The sequence below is a fragment of the Ornithodoros turicata genome, chromosome 2, assembly GCF_037126465.1.
Source record: "Ornithodoros turicata isolate Travis chromosome 2, ASM3712646v1, whole genome shotgun sequence".
NCBI lineage: Eukaryota > Metazoa > Arthropoda > Arachnida > Ixodida > Argasidae > Ornithodoros > Ornithodoros turicata.
In genome coordinates this window covers 11,758,551-11,783,515 of record NC_088202.1, presented here as the reverse complement: position 1 = coordinate 11,783,515, position 24,965 = coordinate 11,758,551, and the positions used below count along the sequence as shown (strand labels likewise).

General features: G+C 45.4%; 1 protein-coding gene and 1 long non-coding RNA gene across 5 annotated transcripts in view; one reads left to right on the top strand and one right to left on the bottom strand.

Annotated features, from left to right (window-relative positions):
* Window positions 1-19,585, bottom strand: part of LOC135385202 (uncharacterized) — a 62,622-nt gene extending 43,037 nt beyond the window's left edge. Inside the window, exon 1 of the long non-coding RNA XR_010420343.1 lies at window positions 19,314-19,585. This is a non-coding gene — a long non-coding RNA (uncharacterized LOC135385202). The remainder of the gene's footprint in view (window positions 1-19,313) is intronic.
* The window catches only part of LOC135385201 (neprilysin-1-like), a 142,235-nt gene that overhangs the window by 41,474 nt on the left and 75,796 nt on the right, over window positions 1-24,965 (top strand). For 3 of the 4 annotated variants that reach the window (XM_064614398.1, XM_064614397.1, XM_064614400.1), the window contains exon 2: window positions 4,985-5,045. In XM_064614398.1, coding sequence (XP_064470468.1) covers window positions 4,985-5,045 — 61 coding nt within the window. Of the gene's footprint in view, window positions 1-4,984; window positions 5,046-19,692; window positions 19,887-24,965 lie in introns of those variants that run through there. The other variant, XM_064614399.1, reaches the window with a different exon arrangement.

Genomic DNA, 24,965 nt, shown 5'->3' with positions numbered 1-24,965 from the left:
CTCATACGTCATGACGCTGCGTTCATTTATCGTCTGCAGGGAAATATCGCGTTTAGGGCCCGTACCCACACGCGGTACACAAGTACGGAAACCGCCTGCGGCCTTCCGCTGAGGGGCAAGAGGGAGTGCTTGCCGCCCAGCAACCGCTACCGTCTGTGCGGTTACCGCGGCTCTCGAGATATCCACGCTGACGACGCTGTCAACGTGCTGCCGACTGCGTGAAGTGCCGGAAGAAAATTTGATTGTGACGCAATCCCTGTTAACCACCTCACTGGACGAAGATGCGCGGCATGGCGCTAAAAATGCGTACCTCGCGCGGTCGAGGAAAAGCGGAGCGCGGAGGCGGCTTCTCCCGCACCGCCCCAAGAATTTTTCGCTCCGCATACGCGTTACCGCGCGCTTTTACCGCATGTGCGGATGCGGCCTTACTGGTGACCTGGTGACGACAAGGTTCCTGCAATTGTCACATGGAACATTTGGAACACGTTTTGCTTTGCAGTTCATATGATCCATCCTGAGTACTACAGTTACATACAGTTGCAGTCTTTACATCAGGTACACCTCACCTCACACCACCTCACCTCAGTAGAAGGGACCAGTCAAAGCGCTGCTTACTTCCCGCTGCTTGTTTCGTCGTTTGACGGAGTGACAGCGGGTTTCGGTGTCAGGAGTCGAATCCATAATTTTTCTGATTGCCGGACATGCGTGGTTTCATGTGGCTTCATGGTGGTGGTTGGTCATGTGGTTTCAATTCCGACACCTGCACTTGCTGACTTTTCTGCTGATCCTCGAAGATCGTTGTGTGGACGTTGGTGGAGACACAAATATTGTGTTTGTCCTAATTATGAATCTAGCCTCTACATATGACGCTGCTTGGTTGATTGCACAATGTCAGACACCTTCATCAACGTGAGAGTCATCATTATACTTTTTACCAAATTACTACCGGGAGGAGAGGAGTATAGCATGTTGCGATGAAAAATCCAACCCGTAGTCATCACTATGAACAGTTGTGTTTGTGCTTTGCTCACTGTACTTCGGGACAAGTCAAGTCCTACAAGCCAACTCCGCCCACGCACGAGAAAATAAAAGGAAAAAGAAAAAAGAACGCCTGTGATTGGATGAGGCTTCTGGAGGCAGAGGGAGGCCTCTGGCTCAAATCGTAATGCGTTCGCATGCTGCAAGCTGTTCCTTGTATACTGGTTCTGTTGCGAAAGCACTCGTCCGAGACAACGTAGCATGAGCACCCTTCTACGCTTTTAACGCAAACACGTAAAGCATTTGCGTTAACAAAACGTATGAATTGGATTCCCCCTCCCCCATCCCCCCGTTCGCTACTTTCTCGCATGCTCTATTCTCCATGTGCGGGCAATAGACCTCTACCCGAGAAACGTTGTCATGACGTTGGTAGACAGACTGAAAGCGAAACAAATCGGAAAGGGAGGAGTGGGTTCCACGAATGGGCACTTCTTCGCTGCCTCCCACTGAAAGAAAAGTATGACCTAAGGTCGCGTCCTTTTCAGGGACCATCGTAATCCCCTCAAGGCTTTATGGCGCGACCTTGTTCGCCCGTAGCTTCCAGCGTAGTTCAATTCTACCAAATTGGTGGCGCTGTCGAACACTATGACGTCATTCGTTTACAAACAGGACAGGTCTATATTCCCCGCTGGCTGAGTAGGCGGTCTGCACGACATGAACTTCTAGGTCAGAGTGCGACAGGAATATGAAATTTTAGACTCAAGAAGAGTACGATGTGTGTCCTAATATGAAGCTCTACTGTGTCTGAAATACGCTGATAGACAGCTTCTACTCGCGGGCGACTTCACAGCTATCACGCATGAGTGTTCCACGAAGTGACGTAGCGAACTTCTCGCGAACCCTAAGTTCGCAGTCGAAACCCGCTAATTCGCGAGGTTAGAAGAACTTTCGAATCTCAAGCTAGATTCACCGATGGGCGGATCCTCGGTTTGGGAGAGGCGATTCCTATGTCAGAGTGCATAGTGGTGGAGGGGAGACAGGGAAATCCAATATATACAATGACGTTTTGCGGGGCGACCGTCCATCCCCCCCCCCTCTTGGATCCGCCATTGGATTCTCCTAGGTTCGGAAAGGATCGCAGACTTGACCTTTCTAATAAAACGCTGTTTGTGAAACATGACACACCATTGAGAAAGAACGACGCCACACAGTCGCTGTTCACTAGCACCTACGGAAAGTTTACTGAAAACAACAGGTCTTGTAACCCCTACCACAGGAAGTGCGAATGAAGATTGCAATAATCATGCATCCGTATCTATCCAACCTACTCCTTATGTCGTCTGCCTGCGTCTGCTTCGGAATACTTTGAAATCACATGTTATGAAGATAAACGATCAGGAAAACACGGTTGCTTGTCCCGAGGCGTGTCTCAGCCGCGCCAGGTGACTCGCATCAGATTTATTCCTTTTCAGGTTCTCAATCCACCTTTCTAGCGTAATAAGTATGCTATACTGACAGTCTGACACAGCTTGGTATGCTGACACAGTATGCTTTGACTCAGTATGCTATAGCACACAGAAAAATATAGAACGTGATAATTTATCGCCATGCGTCAAAACACAAGTACTTTGCGGCTTTTCGAGTCGTAAAACATATGCTTCCGCTGGTAACGAGATCTGCGCGCATGCGCAGTCGAAGTCGAACTTCTCCGAAAGAAAAGTTCGAATTTTGTGAACTCAAACTTCGAAAGGTTCGCGACATCACTAGTTCCATGGTTCATCGTCGAATGCCTATAGAACTTCAACTGAAGGCCGGAGGATGGGCCAATACGTAACGCTTGACCCCAATCAGTACACAATATTGGGCCCATATTGCCTGGCCATTTGCGATACGGATCCAATATGGGACCCGTTTCGCAAGACTTCCCCCATATTGGCTGAAACTGGGCAATATGGGCCGCATATTCCCCAGTTTGAGCCAATATTGGGAAAGTCCTGGCAATATCGGCCCCATATTGCCCTTGTACACCGCACGTGTGACAGAAAACGCAGAAAATGGTACGTACCCGTGTTGCACAAATGCGCAAGCAGCACGGCAAGATTGGAAGTTGAAGCGTGTGAAATGCCCAATACGCGTTACATCTAACAACTTCCCGCAGATGATACACATTGTGCGAAACAGTCAACATACGTGGCAATCCCATTGTACGAGTAACATTCACTAGAACTCAACAACTCAACTTTTCACTTTCTGGAAGCAGCCGCGATCTTGCTTCGCGATGCCAATGCGAATCCGTCGAACCGACTCAGAGCGAACGTGGTCGTTTGAGCGAAATCACGCGTCCTACAACTAATGCGCATGCGAGGCAGTCGAATCGAAAGTTTCATACGGGGTAAAATGTCGCTGGTTCCTATAATGATAACGGAATTCCGGCAGGTCAAGTAAAAAACACAATGCTCGATAGGAAGGGATGGCTCTTCTGTAAAGCTAGATGCGTTCAATTTACTGCAGGCAGTGTCAGCTGCTGAGGCGTATGTCCGTCACCGTCACGAAAGTGTTTCGCTCCTTTGTACTCTCGGAGCGGGTTGGAATTTTTTTGCACATATACTATAGCGATCTCAATGAAGGTTCCTGAGGGATGTCTGGCATTGGCAGTTCCGTGGGACTACCTGCCTAGCACGGGTTGATCCTGCACTCTAAAAACAGAACTTCACCGCATAGCACGCTGTGCGCCAACCAATGCCAAGATTGATAGGATTATCGCTTCTGATTCGAAGAGAGAGGGGGACGTACGCCTTTTTGTGGCAATTTTCATGTATCCAAATTGCCACAAAAAGGCGTACGCCCACCTCTGTCTTCGAATCAGAAGCGATAATCCTATCATTCTTGGCATTGGTTGGCGCACAGCGTGCTATGCGGTGAAGTCTTCTGAAGCGGTCTTTAGAGTGTGCTTTTCGTTTTTAGGGCGAGAGCAGTACTATTTTTGAATTGTGATGTGGGCAAGCTTTCGTTTGTCCCAACCTACAGTTGGCAACACGAAGACGGGCATAGCACCTGGTCTTCGTTTTTGCGACGATGCGGTGCTGTTTTTGTAATGCTATGCAATGTGGACGAATAAGAAGATCCGCGGAAATGAAAAAGCAAAAAGAAGAGAGAAGTAATATCTGTGGTGGATACTAAACCGGATAATGCTTTATTATTACACGGACTCCCCATTGGCGTTATCACGAAAATATTGGCGCAATATGGTCAAAATGGGCTTGCCAATATGGGCAGCCCATATTGGTCCAAATTGGGCCAATTGGACCAATATTGGCGTTGAGGGTCTGCAGTTGTCCTGTCTACTTCTACCCTGTCCTTGTCTTCGTGCTGCTATTCGTGATCGTAAACCTGTACCAACTACCCCGGATTGTTCCTATTGTGCAATATCGTCGGGCTGCTTGGGACCACATTTCCTTTCACAAGTCACACTAGTCTAGCTATACAAGGGAAAGCAGGCTTTCTGTGTCGTCCTCAACGCGGATGAACGCGGATCTGTTTGGAAGTGTGTGTCGAATTACGTGGACTTGCGGAACTCGGGCTTGAAGGGGGCCGTCCAGCCGTTTTCTCGGATATGGCCCATACAGCATCTTTAATTGCGTCATTTCGGGGTTAATAGAGAGTGTTAGTAGAACGTTGGTAACGTTACCGTGAAATAATCGTACATGCCGGAGCTAATGGCAGCTGTCCATCTCACAATCTTATTCGTCCATTAGGTGCTGTAGATACGGTACTTTGGAAGCCACGATATCAACGGTCCCCTAACGCCCTCTAATGGCACCAAGTTCCATCGCCAAACGATTTTCGCAGTTTGTCTTTGAGTCACTTGTAAGTGTGGTGAGGTGCGCAAAAACATCACTTGCCAATCGCATTGGAAACTTCGAAGATTCGTAGACTTCTATAGTTAAAGGATGAGAAGCCACCTACTGAGAAGTTAATTTATTGTGTTCTCTTTTGTTGTTTGTAGAGAGGCTGAGGTCATCCGCTTCCTTTGACACCTACCCAAGTGACAACATGGTTTCCTATAAGTGAGTAACCATATTTGTAAAACATAGTGGCGGCGAATTACCTGTCATACATATCACCATCGCCATGTGTATGTTGTTACCATTATAGGTACGGTGCAGGAGCAAATCAACTGAGGAGCTCATTAGAGTTCCGTACCGTCGTGTTTAAAACATAGAACTCTCATTGACACTCACTGAGTTCACTGAATTGAACATTGAATACACTCATGTCTCGACTATCCGGATGCCTCGGCATTGTTTAGCCGAGGCTTGAAGACTTCAAATACTTTCACATGGTTTCTGTAGACCTCGCTCGCACATCGACTTGTTGTGCCCAGTAAAAATAGGACACACCCTTCACTTCTCGGGACATGACTACAGCTCTTGGACATTTCGAAGCACGGACACCTATTCGAGTTTCTTCTAGGAGAAAAATTGAACATTTCGAAAACAATGGTATTATTGCAAACTTTATTTCCACAGTTGACTGCTAGTAAGCATCTGGTGGTGCTGATGGTGCTTGTGACAGGAGTCGTCGTTGTCAGCCTCACAGAGGTGGGCAACGTCAGGACTGACGCCCATGGCAATGTGCGTCCTGGACCGACTTCTAAGGGAACTGTGCCGACATATGTCTGAAAACGCCTAGCAAGCATCTGAACTGCTTTGCCACAGATCCGCGTGCAATGCCGCTTGAAATAAATTGTTGGAACGTCACTCTAAGGCATATTACAAAGTACGTAAATGAAGCCACGAAGTTTAGCATCTACGTAGGTTCCGTCAAGTTTAGTGGTAGGGAATACGTGCCTTGTGCCCGATTCGCGAAAAATTGAGTATGTGTGTGTGTGGGGGGGGGGATATGTTTAATGCAAAGTAACAAAAAAGAGAAGGGAAAGGCAACCGGAAGGGAGACTGTGGAATGCAACCGATTTACACTATTTGCATCCATGTGAACCTGCATTACAAAATTTTACAAGTGAAGAAGAACGTTAGAAGTGGCATGGCTTACGACTATGTGCGGTCGTGTGCTGCGAGTACACGACCACTACGCACGAGTTCGCGTACGTGTATCCAAAGTGTTATACAAGTTTTCTTTTTAAGCGTTGCAATTTTTATATTAAAAAGTTCCGAGAGAAGTGCCTTTTTGCAGGTGAATTATGCTGCTAGGTGAACATTCTGTCCGAGAATATATAGGCGACCTGCACCGATCATAGCAAGCAACGTCATCGATTACGTTTCACCGCCGCGCAAAGCATACTGGTTGGCACCTATCACTCTTATCAGCCTTTACGGCCTATCAGCCGACGCGTTTTTCCCGCTTCTTGCCAACCATACCAAAATATAACCTCGAACCGGGCTTCTCGTTACGTCGCATGTTTGTAAACAGAGGGTCTCTGTTTACGTTTCTCGCGGCCGTCAAACCTGACGAAAAAACAAATGCCGTAACCATCAAATTGAATGTAAGTGCTGAAAATCCTTGAATGCCTCATTCTACTTCGAAAATGTTTGGCAAGGACCTAATCTCTGCGATGTAGCCTCTCCGTTGCACACGTTACTGAAGAAGCCGACGACTGTACTTCTTTAACATGATATGCTTATATAATCGCGCCGTCCCGAAAATTCTAGAGCTTCCTGAGGATACCTCGCGGAGGAGGTATTGTAAGGATATTGCATGGATAGTCAAAGCAACAACAACAACAACAACAAAAAAGAAAGCAACTAGGCGTTTTATTAAAAAAACGAAATATGCGGTTCCAGATGTCAGAATTCTAAAGGAAGAAACCTCCCATTTTTCTAAACGGAGCTAGAGTTTCTTTCATACGCCGAGACTGAAAAGTGGCGCGTGTTCGAATCCCCGCTCCGACTGTGCTGTCTGAGGTTTTCCCTGGGTTTTCCGGAAGACTTTCCAGACGAATGTCTGCTCAGTTCTCCCTGAATCCGGCCAAGGACACATACTAACCCCCTGTACTCACTCTCTCTATCTGTCCATGTCTGTACGCCGCTCAGAGCCACTGTTGCGTCGCGGCGCTAGGACGAGATTAAAAAAAAAAGTGTTTTATATGCGTATCTGGGTATGTCACGATATCCCAGCGTTCAAAATCCCAGATTTCAAAATACACAATACCAAATCACAAACTGCAAAATCAAAGCGGATATCTGCGAGGTCTGAGAATGACGGTGTTTCAAAGTACGATATATGAGGAACTTGCCAGCTTCGCGTGTTTTCGATGTTCATCCAAGTCGTTTTAGCGAATGCACATTTTAGTGACGTTTAGGCTTAGCAGAGTGGACGCGCCGGAGCAACACAAAGCGAAGTGACGTTGGCTAGTTCATGGTGACGAGATACCTATATACAGGGTGTTTCACTTAAATCCCCGGGCAAAATAATTCGCGAACGGGTGCACCAATCGAAGAAATTTCTTTTTTGCAAGTATCTGTCCGATATCACCTAGAAGCTGCGCACCGTGTGAATGAGTGGGAAGCGCTCATTATTTAAATAAAAATTTAGTTTTTATAAAATAAAAGTTTAGTTAGCTAAAGTTTAGTGAAAAACATAACTTCTAAAGCATGGCGCCGTCGGCATTAAAATGGGTACTACCCCTTTTGGGACCTTCAGTGGACACCTTTTAGAGAAATATCTGCCACCGAAATGGGTCGTTTGTTGCAGTAATTAATTCATGGTTTCGGTTTACATATTTTGGTCACATATTTTGGGCTGGTGGCGGCGAAGCGAAAAAGGACGTAATTCATTGGTGCAAGTATTGTTGTAAATACGTAATGCATTGGCGGATCAGGGAATGGAAGAGCGTCAATTGCGCTTCCCCGCGACCAGCCGCGACAAAGATATCTAAACTGAAACCAAATAATTACTGGAACAAATAACCTGCTTCGGTGGCAGGTTTTTCTCTAAAAGGTGTCCACTGAAGGTCCCAAAAGGAGTAGTACCCATTTTAATACCGACGGTGCCGTGCTTTAGAAGTTATGTTTTTCACCAAACGCATATGAATTTTTATTTAAATAATGAGCGCCATCCCACTCATTCACACAGTGCTCAGCTTGTATAGGTGGAATCGGACAGATACTTCTAACAAAGGAAGTTCTCGGACTGGTGCACCCGTTCGCGGATTATTTGGCCAGGGGATTTAACTCAAACACTCTCTATTGTGCTGTAGTGAGACCAAGCCAGCAAGATCCAGTTCAAGTTTGTTGAATACAGTCCCCCATAGCATTGTAGGCGGTGCCAGCGTTAGACTGTTGCCGATTTGGGATTTTGAACCTGTGGGAAGTTGAACCTGGAGGTTCTTAACCCTTTCGACATTAATCGATAACCCTTTCGATATTAATCGGTTCGAACCGGTTTACGTGTGCTGTGCTAATCAGTGTACCATATGTGAGAGGTAATATCAGGTTCCGGCGGTGTCTTGCTCCTCCTTCCTTCCTCTTACACCCTCGCCTCTACACTTCATAGGTACAAAGAACCATGCAGTTCACAGCAGACCACCCTTGAGTGTACCGAAAAGTGCTGGGAAATGGGGTACAGCATACCATTGAACTCCATTAAAAAAGGCTATCGCCAGTTTCTAAAGAAAAAGAGAGAAAAAAGCGGTCACGTGGTAGATAGGAGTATCCCAGTGTCCCATGCGCAGGCCGGAACACTGCTCCCTGTTGAAAAGAGGGCGAGAGGCCGCTCCTGTGTTTCCTTGCTCCATGCTCTGGACGACACGCCAACCTCTTTCCCGTGGTCGCTAGAGGTCTGCATTGCTTGTGGATGTCACAGTGACCTATTAAAATTCACGTCGCCGGACAACAATGCCAAGTTAGGCCCAAGACGGCGAGCCCTTTCTTCACCACCACTACCACCATCACCACTATGCAAAGTGTAGCTGTCGTTTAGCACATCTCCTTTTTTTCTTTCTTTACACCGAGTCACAAAAATGTACAGGGATGTCGTGAACATTTTGGAGGTGAGGCTGTAGGAAGTGCATGGAGTCAACACTTCTTGGTTCATTTGGAGTAGCCGGCTCTCGTAATGAGTGCCTATTTCTCCTTTTTTTTTCTTTTTCTTTTCTTATCAACTCAACTCAACTCAATTTGTCTGCTCCATGATATTAAGAAAGATTCCGAGTGATGCCGGGAGCTGGTGCGCGGCAGTCAAGTTGGAAGGTGTAGGCGGTTTTACCGTCTGGCGAACCGGTCACCGTATCATATTTTTTCGGTTCAGTTCTGGTTCGTTCAAGGGGAGAGAAAAATGTTTACGGTTCGGGTTCGGGTCGTTGAAAAATAACGTTATCTTTTTGCGGTTTTCGGTTACGGTTGAGTTCCGGTTTCGACCCCTGCTTAGGACCCTCGACCCTCGTTCCTCTTTGTTACCATTAAACATATCCCCCCCCCCCCCCCTGCTTAGGAGCTGCTTTGTCGATAATTTCAAGGCCTCTTAGGCTCACATTTTAGGTGACGCAGAAATCGCATTTAAACGGTGTTTATAACTTTTATCAGACCACGTGCCTCGCGACAGCGACGCTCCCGTTTGCGTCACTACGGTACATATGTTCAGGGTGTTGACTCTATTACCCTCGTGACACCATAGGCATAGGAAATGCCGTAATGCCGCCACCTGAAAGCAGCGTGCTGCTGTCTTGATAAGAACGCACGCAGGCATAGCACCCAAAAAGAGACTGATGCAACACAAGAGAGGACAAGGTTGGAGTCGCTGTGCTCTAATCTGTGTACGCGTGTGTGTGGATAACTCTGGATGAGGCTTTCGTTTAAAGTGCGGCACCTACTGTAGTACTTCACAGATGTTTTCTTTTCACTTTGAGTGGTCAACTCTTGTCACTTCCCCGTTACAGCTTGTGGGAAAAAGACAAATCGAGCTTTGTAACAACAGAGGCATTGCAAACTGTATAAAGTTTTTAAAGTAAGGCGCTCTGAATCGCCTGTTCGAATGTCTTGCATTGATTTATCAATATGTCGTTTCTGTTGTTGTTGTTGTTGTTTTCTTCCTGCTGACGTTGAATTTCACGTGTCTTACTTGCTCCAGGCTTCTTGTCAAATTATGTGTCAGAGACGCATTAGTACAGAAAACAGGATAAGCACTAGATTGGATAAATCATTTATTTCACTATTATTAAGCATTAATTAACTATTTTAAACCAATTTATTTAATTGTGGTTATTTATTAATTATCTATAATATATATTTATAGGAGTACAATTATATATTATATTGTATAATATATAATAATTTAGTTACTTCAAACACTATTAAATATTATTTAAATAGTAAATATTTATTTATTTAACTAAATAATTTTCTAAATATTTCGATATTGTGAATTCTGCCCGAACTCTGTGCGGTTTCGCCGATTATCTTATCGTGTTCTACCAACAACCAGGGTACCTTTCAGGGAACCTCCGAAGAACTCCAAATTCTCTGCAGATTGGAAACTCCGGCAAACACTCCCCGTTATTTTCCAATTTTTCCAAATGAAAACTCCGGGAATTCCTAATTCTATACCTATCCCGCTGTCTTACCCTGTGCCCTGCCTATAGTCACCAGAAACGTTTGTGCTACGGCATCGCCTAAGTGAGTGGTCATTTTATTAGAGCAATAGGGGAAGGTGGGGTGAGACAGAAATTTGCAATTGGATATAGAATATAGAATGGAATTATTTTTTGCGTTTTTCAAAAAACCAGCCATAGGCGCACTCTCAGAGGTCTAGAGCTTCTGATCTGTAAATCAGAACGGACGTAGCCGGGTCTAAAATAAGCACAAAACAACAAATTCAAAAATGCAGATTGTCTCATCTTGCCCCAACCCTCGGGGCAAGACAAGACATCGCGTGGAGCGAGATGGGACACGCCGTGGTAATTCACTATAGAAATTACTTTTTGCAATCCGAGCACCTACACCGACCTCTTGAGCATCAAGAGCAGCATTCAGGGACACTCCCTCTGAAACCCGGCTTGACCTGATAGCAGAGGACTACGCAAGGAAGCTAAGTTTACAGGGTGGTGGGTGAGTACGTGAGGAGGAACAGATCTGGGCAGGGAGAGGAGGACATATCTGAGGCGAACAATTCCCTTTTCGCGCCCCGACCTGATAACAACACCGATAACACGCCCGGGAGCATTCACGTAAGATATAGAACAAGACATGATGTATAACTGTGGGAACGAGCATGAGACTTTCCAGATATCGGAAGATTGCCGGATGAAATTGGCAGGTTGGCGCCTGTGATAGCCTTCTGGACGACAAATTGACTAAATGCGAGTTCTAAGAGTGCAGCAAAGACAGCAGCTACGGTCCGCAGACGATACACAGACTACGTAATTTTATGATGATACCGTCAGCATCAAATTGGTATCAAGAGTTATTACACGCTAAAATAAAGGAAACTGACAAATTGGCGACAGTGAGTGCCACTTGGGCGACGATTTACCAAAATGTCTGAAGTATATAAATAGGGCAGGTTGGTGTAAATCCACAAGCGACCAAAGAACAAACACGAAACAACAACAGAGCGACTTGTGTGTGATCTTGTCTCCTGTTTGTTCTTTGGTCGCTTGAAAATGAATGATTTGACCAAACGCTACTTCGCGGGCTCTAGCAAGGGAACCAGGTATGGGCCGCGGACTCATAGCTATTAGGCATGAATATACAGACTACGTAATTAAGTGATGACATCTTCGATATCACGTTTATATCCAGAGTTATTACTAAATCAAATGGAAGATATGGACAATTTGGCGCCTGCGAGTGGTGTGGCGATGCGAGTGGCAATGATTTGATCAAACGCGACTTCTTTGGACCAGAGATTTTGGAGCAGAACTAAATACCAGATTTGGAGATAACGCTAAACAAGCAACACTAAAAGATGAAGCAATGCTTAGATCAGTGCAATCAGGGCTCTCACACACGCGGGCCGCATGTGCATGGCTTGCAGTCAGCTATTCTGTGTCCCGAGGGCTCTTGACCACTAAATACAATAAAGCTGCCCCCCCCCACGCTCACACCAATAATGAAGAATTCGGAATGAAACCAGGTTTTCAGGCATTGTTTTTACCCTTGCTTGATGTAGTGCTGCTCCTGTCGACGTTAGCAAGTACATTCACATTCGAGCAGTTCTTGTGACTCATGAACCTCAACAAGTAGTTATAGCGATCTGGTGTGAACGTGCATTTTGATAAACTACACTGTAAGTAATATGATAATTGAGAAATAATAGTGGAGACAAGTGCAGAGAATGACATCATGTTAATTATTACACTAAGTTTAGGTGCTTACAGCATAGCAGCAGCCTCTCCGGATATCATGCGCGAAAAACTATATACGGAGCACAGAGAGGCACAGAGAAAAAAAGAAAAAAAAAACATAGATGGAGTAGTTATGTACGAGGGTCATTTTGTGAAAATTTTTAATTATTTCTCTTTCCCTGTTTTTTTTTTCTTTTTCACGTTGAAAATGCAAGCAAAATCAACAATACAGTGTGTAAACCGACAATTTCAGTGCTCCTGAACGTTGGGATAATCGTTCGTGAAGAACTATGCACGAAGAACTTGCAACGCCTTTCAAATTTTCAATGTCTCATTTGGAAAAGAAGCTCATTTGTTTCTGTTCGTGTGTCAAGTGAAGTTTTTCATTGACCAATTGTATATGCGAATGCCTAATAACTATAGCGCTCAGCTGTTTACGCTAAGGTACTTTGCTATAATTGCGGTCCTGTGCAGGGTCATTACCCCCACCCCCCAGGGAGGTGTACACTCCCCCTGAATTTTTCCAACCACTCCTCTGTAATTCATGAGATTTCCCGATGCAGCTTGGACACCAATGCATATACCCATAGATGTATCCATATAGATATACCACCCTATGGTTCGTTCCACTGGAAATCCCGCAGACATCTTATCACGCCGGGTACCGCATCTTGGCTTCTAGCGCATTGATGATAGTGCCAGCCGCAACAACAATGACAAAGAAGAAATTGTCGTTCCTCTTCGCTGCTGATACGAGTTGCGCAACCGCCTAAAAGCTGATACCTTCCGTTTGAATTCAGCATGAGAGAGCCCGATATGGCAAGGAAAAAAACTTGCCAAGATACGGGGCACAAAAGTGAACTTGCACGGCAAATCGCCGGCAGTCCGAACATTTACACGGCAACAGACACCTACGAGCACTGGTGCTGAAATATGAGGAAAAGACATCATAGATGAAAATACATATCCGTTACGAAGCCGTTTGAATTTCACTGTTCATGGTAATCAACCAATTTTTCTCGAAGTGAAGCACGCATAAAGAAGTCCATGGTTCGCTTGTACACGTCGACCTGCAAGAAATGACCCACAGTATCCTTCTGAAACATTGCATCACTTGCCAACTTCTTTGAGAAAAGTAAAAAGTAACCTTTCTGCAACCCCGATGATGGCAGGGGCAACCAAGGAATACACCACAAAGCGTCACTGGTGTATTATGCATAGCCAAGTCATTATCAACGACTTATTCTAGGCCCTTGTACTGGGATTTTAACAGTGGTGACCACAAAATTTGGAAAAGGCGCCTGCAGAGCCCTCTAAAACGGGCAAAACCCTTTGTATCATGGTGCCAAAGGCATATTCGAGACGGCTTATGCTATTGCCCTTCCCAATGGGATTGTAACACAGGCGACCGCAAAATCCGTAAAAGACCGCAGCAGAGCCCCTTAGAACGGGCGAAACCGCTTTAATCATGGTTCCAAACAGATATTATCAACGGCTTATGATGCTCAGCAGAGTCCTTTAAAACGTACGAAACCCCTTGTATCGTGGTACCAAAGGCATATTCATGACGGCTTATGATATGCTTTTCTACCGGAATTGCGCAAGAGGGGACCGCAAAATTTGGATACAGCGGCAGCAAGGCCTTTTAAAACGGGCGATACTCCCTGTATCATGGAGCGAAAGAAAGAAAGTTATCAGTGGCTTGTGCAATGCTATTCTGCTGGAGTTATAACACAGGCGATCGCCAAATTCGGAAAACATGGTAGCAGAGCCCTCTTAAACGAGCAAAACCCCTTGTGTCATGCTGCCAAAGACATATTATCAACAACTTATACTATGTCATTCTACCGAGATCATAACACAGCCGACCGCAGATATCGGAAAAGGATGCAGCATAGCCCTTCAGAACGGGCGAGACCCCTTGGATCATGCTGCCGACGACATGTCATCAATGGCTTGTGCTATGCCCTTCTACTGGGATTGTAACAGAGACTACCGCAAAATACGGAAAATGCGGCAGCAGAGTCCTTTAAAACGGTCGATACCCGTTGTATCATAGTTCCAAAGTCACTGGAATTAAAACGGATGCGACCGCAAACTCCATAAAAGGCTACAGCATAGCCTTTTAAAACGGACAAAAACCCCTTTAATCATGGTGGCAGACATTTCACACACATCGACGCCACGGCTTATGTTATGCCCCTCTCCTGTGATTGCATCGGAAACCACCGCAAAATTTGGAAAAGGCGGCAGCAAGGCCCTTTACAATGACTCAAATGATACTGACTCACTGACAAATACTCAAATGACACAAATGTACTGGGATTGTAACAGAGGCTACCGCAACGTTCGGCAGCACATCGAGCCCTTTAAAACGTGCGAAGCCCCATTAATCCTGGTGCCAGGGCGTACATGTAGAGGTCGCGTTTGAAGAAACTGCTTCCAAAACGACACTCGCTAAGCAAAAAGCGTCCTAAGCTGATTTTGTAGTATGTATACGTGAAAGTAAGATCACGGGGTTTAAACCCCGTGATCCCCTGTTGCACCCTGAGAGGTCGCGTTTGACAAAATCGCTTCCAAACCGGCACTCGAAATGGCCAAATGACCAATTTAGTCAACTTCGGGGCTTAATATCATTTGATATAAAAATAATATTAAGGATGTCCTAAGTTAATTTTGTAGTATGTATATCTGAAAGTAAGATCACGGGGTTTGAACCCCGTATCTTGTTCTCCTGTTGCACCCTGAGAGGTCGCGTTTGACAAAATCGCTCCAAAACGGCACTCGAAATGATCAAGTGGCCAATTTCGTCAACTTTGGGGCTTAATATCATTTGATATAAAAATAATATTAAAGATGTCCTAAACTAATTTTGTAATATGTATATGTGACAGTAAGATCACGGTGCTTAAACCCCGTACGTTGTCCCCCTGTTGCACCCTGAGTGGTCGGGTTTGACAAAATGGCTTCCAAACCGGCACTCGAAATGGCCAAATGGCCAATTTCGTCAACTTCGGGGCTTAATATCATTTGATATAAAAATAATATTAAAGATGTCCTAAGCTGACTTTGTTGTATGTATATGTGAAAGTAATATCACGGGGTTTAAACCCCGTATCTTGTTCCCCTGTTGCACCCTGAGAGGTCGCGTTTGACAAAATCGCTTTCAAACCGGCACTCGAAATGGCCAAAGGACAAATTTAGTCAACTTCGGGGCTTAATATCATTTGATATAAAAATAATATTAAGGATGTCCTAAGTTAATTTTGTAGTATGTATATCTGAAAGTAAGATCACGTGGTTTGAACCCCGTATCTTGTTCCCCTGTTGCACCCTGAGAGGTCGCGTTTGACAAAATCGCTTCCAAAACGGCATCGAAATGGCTAAGTGGCCAATTTCATCACCTTCGGGGCTTAATATCATTGGATATAACAATAATATTAAAGATGTCCTAAACTAATTTGTAATATGAATATGTGAAAGTAAGATCACGGGGTTAGAACCCGGTATCTTCCCCTGTTGCTCCCTGAGAGGTCGCGTTTGAGAAAATCGCTTCCAAAACGGCCACATGGCGAATTTCATCAAGTTCGGGGCTTAATATCCTTTGATATAACGACGATAATAAAGTTACCCTAAGCTGATTATGTAATATGTATATGTGAAAGTAAGATCACGGGGTTTGAACCCTGTACCGTGTTCTCCTGTTGCACCCTGAAAGGTCGCGTTTGACAAAATCACTTCCAAAACGGCACTCGAAATGGACAGTTTTATCAAGTTGTATAGTTTAATCTAAAAGCAATATAAAATACAAAACGGTATCATTTGTATATTACTCACTCAAAATAAAGTTGTCTGTTCTGTCAGCCCCTTCGAGTTCTGGAAAAAATGACCGTTCGCCTTTCGAACTCCTTCAGACCGGCCGTACAGTCTCAGCGCATGCGTATTACAGTAATACTGGGACTTAATCCGTCGAGCGCCTCGGAGGGGAACCCTGTCTGAGTCGCAACCTTGAAGGCCCTGGGTGCATCAGGATTAACACTCACACATCGTGCCGTGGTTGGTATGTGGCCTGGAGGACGTACTGAACGAAAATAGGCGATGACATTTCCAAAATTTGACTGCCTTTGTCGAAAAATCGTAGTCTAAACATGGGCGCTGTGCAAAAATCCACGGAATCCCCATAGGCGCAATGCATTAAAATTCATTTGGCCAGGGTGCACTAGGCTTATATTCTGCTGGCGCCTTTCATGTCTCCAGGGGTTCTTTACATGGTGTTCTTCTCTATTAGACGATGACATCTTAAAAATTTTATTCTGTTTTGCTGTTAATTGGCATAAACGCTGTCTCCCATTGAATTCACATCCTGTAAGGCCGCTTCCCGCATAGCGGCTGAGTATAGTGACGGAGTGCGCCGGCGGGAGGGTGACCGCCAATTTTGGGATTGACCGCCCACATGATGTGCAATAAGCCACACAAAACCCGATTCTATTGCCCTCCACCCTCTTTTGCACACAAGGCATCGCTAGCCGGGTGTGTCGCTGGTCGCTCGCTTTTGGGTGCCCTTCTGCTTTGCTGGAAATATGCTACGAAACACGAAAATTTGCTGGAAAATCCTAGGCAATATGCAAAAAAAAGAAAAGAGAAAGGGGAATCCCTGAGGAACAAGCATGAAGCCACCTAATAGTTCATTTATCAGTTTCTAAATTACATTAAATTTAAATTGCATTACATTTAAATTACATTAAGTTGTCGCGTGTTGCCCCGTGCATATCATCGGATGCATTAATTTTTCAGTTAGACATCGGATAACCAAGAGTGCATATATTTTGGAGTGCATGTATCTAGATGAATAAATAGAGAAATAGGATCCTAACTTACATTGACATAATAAGCCTGCGAGACGCTGCTGCAGAGCTTCAAAAAGAAAAAAGCACTACAGAAACTTGCGCCTTTTTTGCGGGTCTTTACATTCCAGGCAGAAGTAACCGATTTTTTTCTCTTCAACGCAAACACCAATCCGGACATTCTCACATGCAATAAAGCGGACATGCAGAGCCACCTATGGGTAAAGTTTCAAGCGCACGGAGCAATGCGCCTCTGAGACAAGCGGCGTCGAGCAAAAAATGTGTTCCCCCACCTTACCCTAACAACAACAACTTTATTGCGTTTATTGGGGAGTTTCATCGCCAGGGGCGATACTCTACCCCATTGCTGGTGGCGACGCGGCAAATGAAATAATGAGCCCCTTCACAATAAGGATCGAAGTTCTATGGTATTCAGAAAGGTAAAGAGAGCTTTGAGGGCAGATCGTTAGTGGGCTCGATGTGGCCAGGAACACAGCAATTTTGTGACAAAGAGGGGGCGAGAGTGTAGTTCGTTAAAGGTACTGTAAAGCAGCACCGATCAAATGTCATTTAGTGTGGCTATTCGATAGTCCAAGCCACCAGGACAGAAAACTGCGCAAGTTTCATTCCAATCGACGGTGCAATTAAGTAGAAAATTACAATTAAAGATTACGGGCAGCACTGTACTAGGTATTCGAAATGAATCCGTACTCCTGACACATACGGCGGCAACCACATTGCATGCGTATAACACTGGGCCCGACATAACAATCCACGACAATCCACCATAAAATCCGCCCCTGCAACCCACACAACGATCCACATCTGAGGATAAACGGATAAGCGAACTGAAATGAAATGCTGAGCCGTTGAAAAAAATGTCAGACGTTCAAGAAGCCAGACAGCGTCGGGACTTGTTTGTTCACAGAGGTTCACAGAGAGAGTTTGTTCGTTCGAAAGAGGCCGCGAACAGAAGGAGCGCGCAGGCGCAGCAGAGAAGTAGGGAGAGCCTCCAACGAACAGCGGCCAGCGCTGGGTAACTTCGCAAAAACAGGGGTTAACAGGTTAAACTGTTAACAGGGGTGTCAGAATGCATAGGTAAAGAGGAAAACTAATAATATGGTTACTAAAATAACGAAGTTCCGATGTAATATAGTGTGTAACACCAATTTTCAGTGTTGCCCGCTGTACAGGGGGTTGTTTGACACCAGGCGTCGCACTAGTCCACTAAACGCCGCATCTTTCATGGCAAACTAAAAATATTTATAGCGCGTTGTCGGTCGTATGGTTCCGCATATGGTATTTAGAAGCAATAAAGTCTTTAGTCACATCACCGGCATATCATGCTTGTCTACTGCTTTACAGTACCTTTAAGGGATCCGGAGAGTACGGTTCGGGAAGGTTGGTAGTGTGGGCAATGGAGAAAATCGTACTCCACATTTTCTACAGCACCGCAGTGACTGCATTGGGGAGAGTCAACTTGTCTCAAGCGGTAACGCCACTGCGCTGTAATGGCCACGTCGAGGCGCATTCTATGAACAAATGCGGCATCTTGACGAGAGGTATGTCGAGGCATGCGGAAAGCGAGCGCTGTATTAACTCTGCTCAGCATTACTGGGGGAGAATGTCAGCAGTTCATTGCGAGAAGCAGTTCAAGCGAGACCTTACCCTATATGCATACATTAGGGGAACATATAGTTGTCCGAGGAAATTTATTAAACGATTGTACACTATTAGTACACTAGTAGGATATTTGCTTACAATTTGATTGGTCAATCATAGTGTCTCACTGCATATTTGTGAGACAACGGGCCTCGCGTAAAGGCCACTCTAGCACACCTCTCATATACAGTGTGCCTCCGTCCCATCAGTATCGGTCATCCTGCCTATGCCTCACTTTGAAATCGTCAAATCTCCTCTCCCCCTCTTTTTTTTTTCTTTTTTTTGCTATAGTCGTGACGATGCCCACTTGAGTGCGGCCAATAACGGCAAGCTAGTTCGACCCGCCCCCTGTGAGACAACAACAACATATAAATTAATGCTCTAAAATAATCTGTAAATATCTATAAAATGTTGTAAAAACTGTTTTGAGGAAATGGAATGCTTTAAAATGGCGCGCCTGGAACATTGTGATAACTCTAGAGTAATTGTATTTAAGAGTGCTGGAAGATATTGTTTCAACATTTGCTCACCTTCAATTGTTCGGGAACTTGGAGTAATCCATCACTCGCGGTGCCGGGATGCACAGGAATATTCCGCTGGCATCAAACTCGCGATATCATGAAATTCTATGTTACTATTTAGAGCAGCGACAATATAAGCTGATACTAATTTCTAGTCATTCGACAGGGGCATTTAAGACTATGTTTTCCAAACAGCACCTTGCACTTCAGCCTTGCACATAATAACCTCGCGTATCTCCAATATGCGGAAGCCTGTAAGATTATATAGGCAAGCACTCTGAACATGCCCTTGCCCCATCCATGATGTATAAATATCTGACCGTCAGGCGATAAGGCAATCTTTGTTGCCATCGCAATCTGGTCGAAGTCCGTCATGGAACCGACAACGAGCCGGTACCTATATAGAAACACCTGTGACGTCGCTCCAGTTACGTTACGTGGTGATTAGTCTTTCCTGTATGAAAGCGAAGAGGCTTCCCTCAAATGCCCCACGATGGATGAAGGCTCGGAGACGACACCGCTCCTTACGGGCAAAGTACCGCGAAAGGAGAATCCTCCAGCTTGCGGCAAGACAATGACGCGGTAAGGTTTCATTCATCCAATGCTTTCTCGGGTTCATGGCCAGTGAGGGATGGGGTATATTACCATTCGTGCGGAAAGATCGGAGCCGACAGCGTGTACGCAGGTAGGTTACTCGAATCTCTCGTGATTGCAGTTGGGGGTTCCACGCGAAACGATCCAACGGCCCCACTCGGTCTTGGCAAAAACATCACGATTTTTTACGATTTTTTTTGGCAGTTCCTGATAGTGCGAAACGACATACCACGAAACGTGTCTTCTTGTGTCTTAATGTGGCGCGTGCTAGAACACGCGCGAAGGTCGCGGCGCTGGCGAAAACCGTGCATGCCGTGAACGGCTGCTGTGGCTCACAGCAAGCACCTAGAAGTGTGCGTTTTTTTTTGGCGTATAGAGGAAGCCACGCTCTGCACAGTGTCGCAAATCTCAGTTGGTACGCTACAATCGGTGTTGGTGTACAGAGGCCGGAAATTTCGTAATTTTCCTCCTATTTCGCGATTTTTTTGGTGGACAATCATACCATAAAATTTTAATGAATATGTTTTTATTTGAAGATCCCACGGAATACTTCAACAGGAAAAATCGCAGGACACGTAACTTTCGTACTCATTGCAGAAAAAAATAGGGAAAGTATGCGCGTTTTCCAAAGTTCGCTAAATTCGAGTGTAAAACACGCAATGGAGAAGCCAGAAGATACGTCCGAAACATGGGCGTCCCCAATATTTTTTTCCAACGGGGGGGGGGGGGGGCGCTTCTGCGGGGGAGGTGGGGAAGAGTACAAACTCCCACTCCCTACCACATCTTTTTCTGGAGGCGTTGTGTGGGTGTTCAGAGGTTCCTATCATGACATATGAGAACAACCGTTACATCTGAGGATGTGCCAATCGAATCCGCGAATCCTCGAATCCTAGGCAGGCATTCGAGATTCGGGAGTCCGAATCCCAGTACACACAACGGCGAATCGTATCTTTCGAATCCACCAACCACGTTTGTTTGTTTCTTCTTCAAATTGGCGCCTCCGGAGTTCGCCAAAAAACCTCATTGGCGGTCGGGTGTTTTCTTGTTTGTTTGTTTACTTTGCTCTAGACTGTAAGAGTTCATGCAGGAACTGTTAAATTGTAAGTTTAAAAGTAACATGGTTATGTTTTTGATAGTTGCTTCGTTTTATGGAAATAATTCAGACTCGAGAATTTATATATTTGTTGTACTTGTTGAACAGCATGTTAAATAAATTACACTTCAGAAGAACTCTACGGGTATATTTCCTCCTGAAACTGCACTATTATTTATTTATTTACTTTAAATAAATGTATCATATTCTGCTTCAAAACAGTTTTCAGTAGAAGTTTTCTTTTTCTGGCTTTTAAACCTCTTTTCAAAGAAAGGATGCGAAAGATTCCAGATTCGTAAGGTTCGCGGACTTTGCGGAACCTGGCTTGGATTTGGATCCGGATTCGGATTCGTAAAATTCTGGATCCGTCCCATTTCTAATTACGACTTTTACTAAAGAGTGCACTATGTTCACATGCTACGCCCATGGTCCGAAATGGTATCCCCTGTTTCATCGAACGCTGTTTCATCGACGCCTGACCAAGATTGGGTCAGGAGAGCCTTTTACGTATTTCACACGTTGGGAAGACTGACTAAGGTTAGGTCAGCAGAGCCTTTTACGTATTTCACAGTTTGCTGCAAGAAAGAGCGGCGGCCACAGATTCGATGAAACGGAGTTCAATGAATCGGCGTTCTGTGAAACGTCAATTTTCTACGAAATGGCGTTTGCGTATATTCCGTGGCGTGTTCGATCTTTGTTTCTTGGGCTCCTGTTTAAATTTTTTTTCATTTCAAATTTTTTTCTGGTCTGGTTGGGTTTCAATGTGCAAGCAATATCCTGTGGCACAGGGTTCCTACGGTGTTTTTTTCTGTAGCATAACGCGCGTAAGTTTACGACCTTGGTTCCGGTGCGCACGGTACTGGCGACAGAGATTCGGGATTAGCGGTGGTGGCCAGGTCTAAGTCATACTTTTTGTCGCGTGAGCTAAAGCCCTGCGCGGATAAGCTTTTTGACGTCCGCACCCGACCCACATCCGCAAAGCTGAGCTTGTCATCCGCATCCGACCCGCAAAATCTGCGTCTCCCATGGCTGTCTGCGTACATTAAGGAAAACATCCCCGTGTTACCGAGATAAACTACTTCAGCGACGGTGCATCGTCCCAATACAGAAATAAGAACCAAGATTTCCGCATTGAGGTTACGTGGAGCTTTTTGCCCCTTCACATGGAAAGGGGCCGTGCGACGGCGTCGGGGGTACTGTTAAGCGGCTTGCATGCGAAAGCAAGTCTACAGCGACCATATGAGCGACAGATACTGACGCCAAAGACAGTTGGGTATACGGCAACATGCAGTCCGTGCACGCGTTATTGGTACCAAAAGTAGATATTAGTATTAAACGAGGGGAGCTCGCGCAGCGTTACAATCGAGTTATATATCGCTATACCCAGAACAAGGAAGTACCGCAGGTGCGTACCCGTCGGCGGTACCCGTGAGCAGAGTGAGGTAGCGTGAGTGAGGTACCCGTGGAGGTACCCGTGAGCGGGTTCGAAATGTAGGACGCGCAAACACCTATCGGCCATGGCACGAAGTGATTTGGTGCCCTCGAGGCATAGTTGGACAGCCGCTGTGCGCATTAAAAGACATTACATAAGTGCTGTACATGCAGTGTAACTCCTGTATAGTGACTCTAACAACATTTTCGTGTACTCGACTTCATCTTTTACACGGACTTTGATACGGATATTTGACTACATCTTGTATACGGAAAAACACCCTCGAGACATTTTTTACAGGAAAGCTCGTTTTATAAAAGTGCGTTGGTCCCAGACGCCTCCTCTGACCTCTTCAATGCGTGTTTTGCGCTCGATTGTAGCGAATTTTGGAAAAAGCGCATCCTTCCCCTATTTTTCCTGTAATGATTACGAAAGTTACGTGTCTTGCAAATTTTCCTGTTGAAGTATTCCATGAGACATTGGAACAAAAAATAATTAAAATATAACGGTCTAAATTTTCACAAAAGAATCACGAAATAGGAGGAAAACTGCGAAAGTTCCGGCCTGGGTACACCAGCACCGATTACAGCGTGACAACCTGGATTTGCGGCACTGTGCAGAGCACGGTTTCCTGTATAGGCAAAGGATAACCGCACACTTTTAAATTCTTTGTATGAGCCGCAGCTGCGGTTCACGCCAGGCACGGTTTTCGCCAGCGCTGCGACATTCGTGCCTAGCACACGCCACATTGAGATCTGAGAAGAAACGTTTGGTGGTATGTGGTTTCGCACTATTAGGAACTGCCAAAAAAATAGAAGTCCGTCCTTCGATTCGTGATGGTTTTGTGAGGGCTGAGCACGGCCGTTGCATAGTTTCGCGTGGCACCGTCCAGTTGTGACGAGCAGTGCAAAGGGAGACGATGGCTGCTGAAACTGGTGTGCGACGCGAATCTGAACTCAATTTACGTGGTCGTGCATCCGTCATCAATGTTTCTCGAACCGCCGCATGACAGGGTAATTCTGTTCCGACCCGGTTATGTGTTATGTACTCGTTCAGTGAGCACGCTACATTGCGTACCCAGACTGTACCTGAAATATTAGCGATTCTTTTCGGCTAACCATAGCTGGCAAAAAATCGTGTGAGAGATAGATGGCTTCACGTAGAAGAAGTATTTTTCGATGTCTTAATTTTAGATATATTTGTCTAGACCATAATGACAGAATACACGTTTGAGGTGACCGCAAAAGTGAACCAAGCACAAAATGCGATTTCGTAGATCTAGAGGAGTTTCTGAGGCCCACACCGAAGATCTGACCTCGGTAAGCGCTAGAAACCAGCCAAGAAAGATATGTTTTACGCAAATTGAAGCGTTTCTGGCGATATTAGAGTAAGGTGGCGCAAGATGAGACACTGGGCAAGACGCGACATTTTTTTGCTCGACGCCGCCTGTCCCAGAGACGCGTTGCTCCATGCGCTTCAAATTTTGCTCATAGGTACATGCAGGTCCGCTTTATTGCACGTGAGAATTGTCCGAATTGGCGTATGCGTAGAGAGAGAGAGAGAGAAAATCGGGAAGAGATTGACGTCGCTGAAAACGCTGGTCACGTGTCGTCAGAGAATGAGCGGTGTTTGTCGTATTGTTGTCAAGGGACTAGGGCCTACACTTTGGGGGGTTCGCTTCAGGTTCGACTTAAGCGTTTCGGTTCAGTTCAGGTTCAGGTCTGCAGCAGAAAAGATAGAGGTTGGAACCGGTTTCAACGGGTTGACCGAAGCTAAAAATTGTAACTTTTGATATTACAATGCAACCGTAATTTTAGGCCGGACTGAAGCGTGAGTTCATCGCATTCTACAAGAAGAAATTTGGCTAACACGTTCTCAGTGACAAGCTATAAGTGCGTCGACAGGAGTGAAAAGGTAGACTGTAATACGTGGCGGAATGGTACGTTGAGTTCTGTTAGGAAGCGAGCTCAGAAGCAAATTTTGCGAGTGCACGAAACTACATTTCTGACAACAAGGCAGCAGAATCTGCTGAGCAATAAATAAACAAATGCGGGAGAAAGGGGACGTGGGAGAAATTTCGTCGAATTGTTCTGGCCTAAATGGATGCATGAAATTCAGAATGAATCAAGCTAGCCGTTTTGCATTTGCATTTTTTAACTTCCTCATGAAATAAGTATACAGTGCCACGAATGCGCGCCATTCATGAGTGAGCAGTATTTTGTACTAAATTCGCATTCTCATGGATGAGCGACGACTATTAGGGTAAAACTACTCGCGTCCCTAGGGTACGAGTAGTCGTCTACCCTAACTGTACTAATTAGGGTAGACGACTACTATTAGGGTGAAAGATGCACACAAGGCGTGCGAGACAAAAACAAAACCACGATAAATTGCCATGTCTAGTCTCGCCTGCGACTTGGAGCAGTTCCAGGAATCTAGGTGCAGTGAAAGAAAATATCACCACGCTGAACCCTGGTTCAAGTGCGTTTCAGCTCTTGAATGCGCTGAATGAAAGCGCTTGATTTGTCTCGAAATGAGTTAC